This window comes from Dioscorea cayenensis, unplaced genomic scaffold, assembly GCF_009730915.1.
Source record: "Dioscorea cayenensis subsp. rotundata cultivar TDr96_F1 unplaced genomic scaffold, TDr96_F1_v2_PseudoChromosome.rev07_lg8_w22 25.fasta BLBR01001261.1, whole genome shotgun sequence".
In the NCBI taxonomy this organism is placed as follows: domain Eukaryota; kingdom Viridiplantae; phylum Streptophyta; class Magnoliopsida; order Dioscoreales; family Dioscoreaceae; genus Dioscorea; species Dioscorea cayenensis.
In genome coordinates, this window is record NW_024087652.1 from 3493 (window position 1) to 14736 (window position 11244).

Sequence of the window (11244 nt, forward strand, 5' to 3'; positions counted from 1 at the left end):
CTTTAATTCTTTCCCATCAAAATATGTGCATAAACAGGATTTTTAAAATATTTCCAAATGAAGAGGTCCTAACTTTTAAGTAGAAGAAGGATCCATGACATGATAAGTGTATTCATTTTGACCGTGACTACCGGAGGTTGGAAATTTCTATGGGCTCCAAATTGACTTTGAGGAGGCTTTAAAGTGCGTAGACTTTGAGTCTCTCATGTCAATAATATATGCATTGGTCGCATTGCTTTTAAATTAAACTTTTCATGACTTCCAAAAACAACTTATGAATACGAAGGTGAAGCCATCAACTGACTCTCCAAGTCTTTGTTGATTAGAAATTTCTACAAACCTCTCCGCATTCTGAAACGTGGTTTCAATTTCATCTCTCTGCATTCCCACCTTTATATAATAGTTGAGTTAGAACAAGATAAGGACAAGACTATTGTATGGATGAGGGAGAGTAATTGGTAGCCCTAGGTTGAAAGTCAGCTTGAAAGTCTTTGACTAATATCAATTATCACTTGAAAAGGTCACTCCTCACAAACAAACAAAAGTCATTATATATCAAAAATTTAAGTAAGGTGTAGTTCATTTTTAAGTCAAGCGCACAGCTTTGTCATTTATATATATGCATCAATAATTAGGAATTTTTATTGATATTATCTAATTTTACGCCATAGCATAGTACTCCACTTTCTTACTATGCCTTTAATTTATTATAAATAAAATAATAATTTAAATATATAGAATTTGGTCCAATCGAACAGTTAGATAAGATATAATATAGTGCCGGATTTATTTGAATCTATGCAAAAATTAAACGAAATCTGAAGTGAACAAATAATTAATATAGATGTAATATTATTTATTTTATGTGAAAATTTTACATTATTTAAAAAGAAAAGAGAAACCAGTAAATAGACTCCTGTAATCTAAACAAAGTTTAACAAAGATCTATTTGGTGTACATGGCATACCATATGCCCAGCATCAAAGATAGCAGCCTGCTAAAATCGGCCCGTATAGTGAGTGGTAAAGGCAGAGAACGTGTTTACTTTTGAAATTACCCGATTTTTAAGAATATATATTTTGGAGGATGCAACTTCTATTAAGTTTCTATTAGTACTTCACAGAATTTTATTTATTTATTTATGCATTTGATGTGATGTTATAGCCAGTGGATCAAGGAAATGAAATAATTAATGGTGTTAGAGTGTCACATGTCGATAGTGTTGTGCTCTCATCTTCCTTTCTTTCGTTTGTTTGTTTTTCATAATTTTTACCTTTTCCTTTTAATGGCATCGCAAACCACTTTCACAACACCTCTTTAAACACTTCAAGCATTAATTAAATATAACAGAGTTGAAAAACAATATATATATATATATATATATATTCTCATGAAAAATATATATTATCATTTTGAGTGGTACATCTTTTAGTTCTCAAAAATAGTACAAACATGTGGCATTCATTGATCCATAAAACTACATTTGTTTATCATATCTTGTGCAGCTAAATGTTTATAAAATTTTATAGGTTAAAATCAATATAATAATTATATTATAAATACATGGTTTGTTGTGGATGATACATGGTTTTTTTTATTAAATTCTTTTAATTGGTTTTTGAAGGGAACCAAATAAGAATGATTTTTATTCAAACACATACTAAATGTGGATTCCCCTTTTTATCTTCTAATTGACACTCTATCACCGAGTTGCTTGTCAAAACTCTTCTGAAAATCTAATGGATCCATAGGAAGAAAGGAACATCAAGCAATCCTGTAATATTAGTTTGATTAATTTAAAAAATTAGAATTAATCACACATAATTTAAATGAATATTTATATATTATTAGTTTATATAAAACTAGCAATACATATCATAATACTTTTTATAAGATCACAAAACACTATTGACATAATACAACAAAATCTCAATAATTTATCTCATTAGCATCTTCAGAGATGGTCATCTCCATCATCAGTGCTTAAGCACAGCACACCTTGAAGGTATCGGAGTTGGTTCTGATGGTTTTGGTGGCATTTGTAGGGCATCAACATCCTCTTTGTAACATCTCTATCACTTGTGTTCATGGAGGGGCGATCTGATGGCCTTATCTGTATACACCACAAAACCAATTATGCATAACTTCTTTTTCTCTTTCATCAATCACAAAACTTGCATCAATTTCTACCATGTCAGCTAATCAATCTGTATCATTAATAAGTTTATCATAAATCCATGAAGGATAATAAACTTGACTTGTATTCTCTGCTTTTAGATCTGCATTCTTTCTCCCACCAGTCATTTCTAAAAGTAGCATACCAAAACTATAAACATCACACTTGTGAGAGATAACACGAAAACTTCTCGAAATCAGCTCGAGCAATATATCCTATAGTTCCTCTTGCAACACTGACTGATACCAAATTGTTGTTCTTTGGATATTGTTTTGCGAGGCCAAAATCAAAGCTTTTGGATTGAAGTTATATGTCTATTAGAAATGTTTCGCGGTTTGATGTCAAAATGCTAGAATCGTATATCGCGATCCTTTGTGGAGATAATCAAGTCCTCGAGCAACTCTAATGCAATTTCTAATTAGTTTGTCTAGAGAGAATTTGTGGTTGGGCCATTATTAGATGAGGAAAATAAACTTATCAAGAGAACCATTAGGCATGTACTCATATATTAGAGCTCTCTGCATGCATCCCGAATAAAACCAATTAGTTCACCACATATTTAGTATAGTGAACCAGTCACAATCGAAATCATTAATGAAATCTTCACCCAGGTTGTGTTTTCGAATCGGCGTACTATCTTAAAGAACAAGTTTTGATGCAAGAAAGTCGTGCCTTTGAAGATGTAAACCAAATCCTCCTCGTAGTTTCTCATTAGAATGTCATGGTGATGATGTCATTATGAATCTGAGTAGGTACAAGAGTTTGTTGATTTCTTAAGAATTTTTCCACAATATCAATGGATGACATCATTTGGTACAATTTATTAAAAAGAAAAAGCAATACAGCTTAACGGGCAAATCACACATCTCCACATCGTAATCCACCTGTCAAATGATAAAATTTAAAATAAGTATAAACATGAAATTTTTATATCCTCTCCAAAGGAATGGAAAATTTTTAAGAAGAAATTAATAAGTGAGAAAGCTCATTGGAAACCATTGAAACATTGAGTTTAATTTAGAGACGTTTGATTTATACCATATGCTTTTGGCAATTTGTACACTACCACCACAATATATATGGTTGATACTCACAAGATAGTAATTCTTCCAACTACCGTCTATTTCTAGACAGCCAAGAAAATTTGACTCCCGATTCCATGTACAATTGATAGAATGTTAGTTTGATTGAATTTCTATGGTCGGTGATATCTTGATCGAGTTTCCTATTTGCAAAGAATTGTTTGTATTTACCACTCTATATGCTATAGCAGCTCAGATATAACATACATTCACATACTCTCTTTGGGAGGCTCTACATGCCACTTTGAAAAATAGTATAAAAGGTACCTCCTAAATTACAACTTATGATAGTTTAACTAGCATTAATCTGTAATTAGCTCTTTTCTTGTGTATTGTTTTAGTAGCTCTTTTTTCAGTTCTTATTCTAAGGATAGGAAAAGAAGAACCTAAGAAAATGCAATTACTAGGCATTATATATATAATTAAGTATAAACAAAATATGGACTTTTCTTGTGAAAGTAGAGGAATAGTAGTAAATATATAAGTTTTAACGAAGCAATATGATCTCTGAATTTATTAAGAAACAAAATGAATCTCATATTATCTAATACACAAGAGATTAATATAAAGATAATAATAATAGAGAAATCATTTCTAAAACATCAAACCTTTTGTCTGTGGTAGGGAAAATCAAATCAAATAGAACGAGGATGGGAGTTTAAATTAGGTGTTAATTAATTGAGCTATTTTCAGAACCGAGAAATATTGCTCACCGTAAGGACTTCTAAGCAATATCGGATGGAGGTTGATCTGAAAGTATCTCGATGGAGAGTGAACCGGGCTAGAAACTTGAATATGTCAACTGACTTTGGTCCTGAATATGGATACCACCAATTAATATTATCATTATTGGGAAACATGGCACAAATCGGAAGGCATAAGAAATGCACCACACCTCTGATGGGACGAGGTAGATGAAGGAGTTGTTAGTTATTGTGGCTCACAACAAAGGACTGACCAGTAGTTATGCATGGACTTGTTCTTCACTTCTTTTGAGCAATTTACCAACGTAACCCAATCGAATGCCATGTAGTACTTGTTAATACTCAGGTTAGAGAATGTGAGATGAGAGGCCGGAGGTGGAAGATGGCTGCATCGGCTATTATTATCACTTGATCAGCCATCCCAACATACACTCGCTGTATGTCAAAATCGACATCATCATAGAAATACATCTCTGTCATGAGTGATGTGATATTGGTGACGTAGTAGCTGTTGGAGAGCAGACTGAGGATGGTGTGGTTCATATGATCGCATGTGTGAGCCTGCTAGTTTGGATTGCCACAGTTGGGAGGATCGTCTTTGAGACGGAAAAGGATGTGCTCAATGTTTGTGAGGGTTCCCACATGATGATGGAGCACAATAATCTCCTGCTGCAGAGACAAAAGTACTACTATCAAAGAAGAAGAACAAGATGAAGAGGAAAATGGCAGAGGCCAGAGCTGAAGGAACTACTGCAGATGAAGGAAGAAGATTCATCATGCTTGAATACATAATTGTTTACATTTCTACAATATCATACTGCAGTTGCATTATGTGTGTGTATATATAAAATTTTTGTAAAAGAGAAAAATACATAACTTGCTATTATTCGTTTTTTTTTAAATGTTAAAAAAATTATTAATTCAGTTAATTAGACTGCCAAGTTGGACTTTCAAAGTCTTTGTGCGCGTGTTATTAATTAATCTTCATTTCAACCACTCAAGGCCATCTTCATTTCAATTCAATGTTAATTTTTATTTCAGATTAAATGCCAAATAACTTCCAAGTCAAACTGGCAAGTTTTTTTATTTAATATAAATAAATAAATTGTAGCTTATTAGAATAAAACAGAAAAATATATAAAAGGAAACATAGAGAAACCAAAGCTTAAATTAATTAAATACTAAAGAAAATTTTTAATTAATACAATGATAAACTGTATATATTCCAATTATATATTAATAAAAAGTGAATAAAATATCTACTGATTATAATTATTATATTTCAATATAAAACTTGTATTTATATAGTCTAAGATAAAGACATTTTTATAAAAACTAAAGATGTACATTTATATATATATATATATATAAAGAAATATAACATACAGATATTATCTATTTAGTTTGATTTCAACATGTACTGCAAATTAAGCGTCTCCAAATTGACTTCAACGGTATTGAATGATGTAACACCATCTCTTTCAGTATTTCAAATTAATTAAATCTTGGGTGACTTCTTAGTCCCTTAAATTTTACAAGTTATTAATTAATACAAATTTTCTCACTACATTTCAAATTTAATTAAAGTCAATAAACAAAGTTTTCCACATGTCATACATAATTCCGTATGCATGATATGTGTTTCATTTTGATAGAAATTCCTTTTCTTTCTTATGTTGTTAGTGTATAAAAATAACAATTCGATTTAAAAAAAAAACTAGAGATCATATGATAATTAAAAAATATATATATATATATTGAACTAATTAAGTATCCACTAATTATTAATTATTATATTTCAATATAAAACTTGTATTTATATAGTCTAAGAACAAGATTTTTAATAAAACCGAAAAGGCAATAAACATTATATATATCAAATAATGGCGAAACCTCAGGGGACTCGATGATAGGGGGTAGAGCCTCAAAGGCAAAAGTGTTACAAAAACGATGTGAAAATTCATGTTGTTTTTACAATTAGTATAGATATAATTCATGTATTATACATGAATAAACTCGAGTGTGAAACAATGTTTGTTCTAACTATATTTTTATGAGTTTATAGTAAGTTTTTGTATCCGACTCAAAGCGATAAATGCTATATACATCAAGCGTGGCATGTGCACATAATCGAATTAACCACTGTTTGAGCAGATCTTCACCCAACCACACGGGGTTTGGATACAAGCTCTCTACAAACACAACCTGGAGACCTGATTATCAATATCATCGCGATCTCAATAAAAACTTAAACTTTCGAGACTCTTAAATATGCTCAACACTTTCTTTTTATAATGGAGCAATACTAGTTAGACGGCTAGCACTTATTATAGGATGATATTTTTGTTTTTATTTTTAAAATCTTGTTCTTAAATATATTAAAAAAACACTTGTTTTCTTTTTAGTAAAATACAAGAAAACAAAAATAATATCTTTTAAATAATATAAAAAAAGAGATATACAAATCATGAGGCCGTAAACGTTTTATATATGAAAAAAAAAGTATCCATAACTTGAAGTTATTACGGTTCAACACAAGATGTTGGAACTCAAACGCCTCCAAATTGGACTTCCAAGTGCTTACTACTAGTCTTCATTTCGGTTGGACTACTAAGTTTGGTTTTCAAGTCCTTGTGCTATTATTATTTATTAATCTTCATCTCAACAATTAATGCCAGCCCATTTCTGTCACCATTACTTCTGCATGAACTCTCTGAAGACTTCTAAGAAAGTTGCCAAGTCTCCCTCATTCCCCATTGATGTGTTTATTGTGTTAGTTCTTATATTAAATGAAGAGGTTAAAATAAATTCATAAAAATTTAGATATTATAGTTTTTATACACACATAAAAATTTATTTCTAGCTATATTACTAATTCGATAAATATAGTTTGAAAAGAAAAACTAAATTAAGTTGCATACTGTAACAAATTTTAAAATCAAAACAATATTTATTTTAACTATATTTTATGTTACTTTATAATAAAGTAATTTTTTGCTTTCACTTCTTAAAAACTTGTTTTTTTGAAATATACAAAATAAATAATATTTTTTTAAAATAAAAAAACTTATATTTTTAGAAAATGAAAATATAAAAAAAGTGTTATTGAACGATAGAGGCCCTAAATTATATATATATATATATATAAAATCTTCACATTTGAGCTTGGAAATAAGCTTCTTGAAATTGGACTTCCAAGTGCATACGTGTTTAGTATAGGTCTTCATTTCATTAATGAAAGAACATCCTGGTCACTGTTGCTTTCAATTATCTTTCTAATTGATTCTCACAGTCAGAGTTCCTTATCGAAATCTTTCTGCTGAAAAATCCAATGCTTACATTAAAAAAAAAAAATCAGGCAATCCTGTAATATTAGTTTGATTAATTAAAAAAAAATCAAGCATGCATAATTAAATTAATACTTATATAATATTAGTTTATAAACTAGTCAATACATATGTTATTGTTTCTAATTACATGTTTTTATAAGATCACAAAGTACTAATAACCCTACAATACTAAAAAAAATCTCGTTAATTTAAGTTATCAATATCTTCAGAAATGGTAGTCAGTTCGCCATCATCAAGTATGACACCTTTGAAGGTATTTGAGTCGGTTCTGAAAAGAATGGCTTGGGTGGCATCTGCAAGCTACTAACATCACCTTCTAACATTTCTATCACTTTGCACATGGAAGGCCGATCTGATGGCCTTATCTGTATGCACCACAAGCCTACCATGCATAATTTCTTCTCTCTTTCATCAATCGCAATGCTTGTATCCATTTCTACCACATTATCCTCAATTGTATCTTCAACAAGTTTATCATAAATCCATGAAGGATAATAAACTTGGCTTGTATTTTCTGCTCTTAGATCTGAATTCCTTCTCCCACCAGCCATTTCTAAGAGTAGCATACCAAAACTATAAACATCACACTTGTGAGAGACAACACCAAAACTTCGCGATATGAGCTCTGGAGCAATATATCCTATAGTTCCTCTTGCAATACTGAGTGATACCAAGCTATTGTTCTTTGGATATAGTTTTGCAAGGCCGAAATCAGAAAGCTTTGGATTGAAGTTCTGATCTAAGAGAATGTTATGCGGTTTGATGTCAAAATGAAGAATTTGCATATCGCATCCTTTGTGGAGATAATCAAGTCCTCGAGCAACTCCCAATGCGATGTCAATTAGTTTGTCTAGAGAGAATTTGTGATTTGGGCCATTCTTGGTTGAGAAGATAAATTTATCAAGGGAGCCATTAGGCATGTACTCATACACTAGAGCTCTTTGCAGACGATCTGAACAAAAGCCAATTAGTTTCACCACGTTTATATGGTGAATCCTACCAATGGTCGAAACTTCATTCATGAAATCTTCACCAGTATTGTACTTAGAATTTGTCAACATCTTGATAGCAACAAGCCTGTCCCAAGGAAGCCGGCCTTTAAAAACAGAACCAAATCCACCTTGGCCTAGCTTCTCCTTGAAGTTGTTGGTCATGGTAATGATGTCGGTGTATGAATATCGAGTTGGTACAAGAGCTTGTTGGTTCCTCAAGAATTTTTCCACATTATCAACAGATGACATTATTTGGTACAATTGGTAAGAAAGAAAAGCATATACAGTTAGTGGCGCAAATACACATCTGCCCAACACTGCAAATGCTGTCAAATAAGCAAAACTAAAAATAAGTTATAAACTGACATTTTTATATCTTTTCGCAAAGAAAGAAATTTTATAAAGAAAAATTAATCTTAAGAAACTGTTAGAAACTTTTGAAATGATATTAGAGAAGTTCGATTTATACCTAGCAGTGCTTTGGCAATTTGCAACAATATCACGACAACATATATAATTGACATCACAAAATAGTAATGCTTTTCGATTATGGTCGTGAGACTTCTATGCAACTAGAAAACGTGACTCTATTCCAAATATAATTACTTGCATCCTTTGTATAATTGAATTGTTATCATCAGTGATATACTGATAATTTTCCCTGCGCCAAAGAATTGTTAGTATTAACCCACTAATATACTATGCAAGTAGATGCAAGTCAATATAGCATACAATCACAAATATACTCTTTTGGGAGAAATTTATACTTGCCACTCTTGACAAATAGTAAAATTACTTGCCACTCCTCCCAACAATTTTTGATATTAAAATGACTCTTTTTTTTTTTTTTACCCCTATTCATATGTATTGTTTTAGTTATATCGTTAGATATATATCATATATATATATATATTATAAACAAAAAATAGATTTTTTTTTCTTCTGAAAAGTAAAATGAATATATAAATATTTTTAATGAACCAATCATGATTTTTATATTAAAAACATGCAGATCGAATGTAATATCATATTCCACATCTAATATATAGAAAGACATAATGCATTACAAAGGAGATTTCTATAAAAATAAAAATAAAAAATCATTTTAATCTAAATTTAAACATAAAGAATTTGTTCCCAGCGTCAAGTAAAATAGAACCAGAGGGGAGGCGGTAAGTAATTAATTTAGCTTTTTTTCAAGAGTTTTAAGAAAAAACCCCACGTTGGAAATAAATACTGACTTTCTCAAAAATAAATAAATAAATAAATAAATAAATACTGACCTTAAGGATGTTCTTAAGCAATGTCGGATGGATTTTGAGCTTCCAATATTGCGATAGAGGGTGAACCCCTGGCCTAAAAACTCGAATATGTCCACTGGTTGTGGATCTGACCAGTTCAAATGAATATGATAATTATAATTGTCAGGAAACATGGCAAGATATTGGCAGGAAGGCATAAGGAAACCAACTCTCTCTGATGGGATGAGGTAGATGAAGGAGTTGTTGTTGTGGCTCAAGCATGCCACACGCTTGTAGTGATGCATGGACTTGTTCTTCACTTCTTTTGAGCAATTTACCAAAGTAACCCATGGGTAAGTCATGTAGTACTTGTTAGTAAGTAGGTTAGAGACTGTGAGAGGAGAGGCCGGAAGGGGAAGATGGTTGCAGCTGCCATTATTATACTTGACCACCATCCCAACATACACCAGTTGTATATCGAAGTCAACATAATCCTCAATTAAATCGTCGTAGTATGTGATATTGGTGACGTAATAGTTGTTGGAGAGTAGAGTGAGGATGGTGCGGTTGAGATGATCACATGTGAGCTCATAGTTTGGATCACCGCATTCAGAAGGGTCGCCTTTTAGACGGAAAGGATTTCTAATGTTTGTGATGTTCCCACATGATGAAGGAGGACAATGATCTCCTGCGGAGAGAAGAGTGGTGCTAGAGAAGAAAAACAAGAGCAGGAGGAGGATGGCAGAGAGCAAAGCCATGTCTTTCTCTTTCAATATTTGTTACAACTCGATCGCACAAGTATTTAATCGTCTCTATCCAACGCATATATATATATATACAAGGCTGATCATGTTATAAAGCTATAGCTGTGCGTTATTGACTCATTCATGTATAGAGGGCCTTCCGTCAAACCTGCTGGTTGGCAAATAAGATTTTTTAAAAAATATTTGGAAATGGTAGAGGGCCCTCAGTCAAACTAGTTGGCAAATAATTTTTTTTAAATATTTTAAAATGAAACTCTAATACAAATTTATTATTTCCGCACACCACCAGTGCTCTCACTTTTTGAATAAAGAGCACTTTGAATAAGCTAACTTTTGAACCCTTATTTTTCAGCAAATGACATATATATATATATATATATATATATATATATATATATATATATATATATATACCAAGAGATCATTGGCTATATATATTATTTTATTAACAATTTTTATTGTTATTATTTAATATATATATATATATATATATAGAAGCTAATTTTATATCACATGTTATGTGATTAAGGTCTATTTCTTGTAAGCATTATATATATATATTTTTTTTTTTGAAAAAGTGGATAAACCACATTCATTGAGAAAAACCAACACAGTACAAGCCTCTACCAAAAGTAGAGAAAGAAAAACAACACCAACCCACAAACAGGACCACTAGCAGTGGTAACAAAACAACCCACACAAAACCTCACGGAGGCTGGAAGAACTCTTCCCACCCCAGACCACCAAACCAACACCTACTCCTCGCTCGGCAAAAGTGTCTCCCATGTCGTCGGAGTCTCAGACAGCTCCTCAGCGCGGGGTCCCAAGAACTCCAAGCTCCGGCGGATACTGGACAAGGAGTCAGCCATCTTTTCCTGAGAGCGATCTGAAAATGAAGAACACCATAGCAAAACCATGCGATCAATTCTCAGAAT

The 11244-nt window shown here is 31.7% G+C and overlaps 1 protein-coding gene and 1 pseudogene across 1 annotated transcript; both read right to left on the reverse strand.

The window, feature by feature from the left end:
• Positions 1 to 1954: 1954 nt before the first annotated feature.
• On the reverse strand, positions 1955 to 2700 carry LOC120255986 (annotated as a pseudogene).
• Positions 2701 to 7495: 4795 nt separating this feature from the next.
• Positions 7496 to 10318, reverse strand: LOC120255987 (LEAF RUST 10 DISEASE-RESISTANCE LOCUS RECEPTOR-LIKE PROTEIN KINASE-like 2.5). Its single transcript, XM_039263755.1, is given in 4 exon segments — positions 7496 to 7542; positions 7545 to 8630; positions 8774 to 8876; positions 9527 to 10318. Coding segments are annotated over 4 exon segments (2013 nt in total). The 5' UTR covers positions 10304 to 10318.
• Between the last annotated feature and the right edge of the window lie 926 nt (positions 10319 to 11244).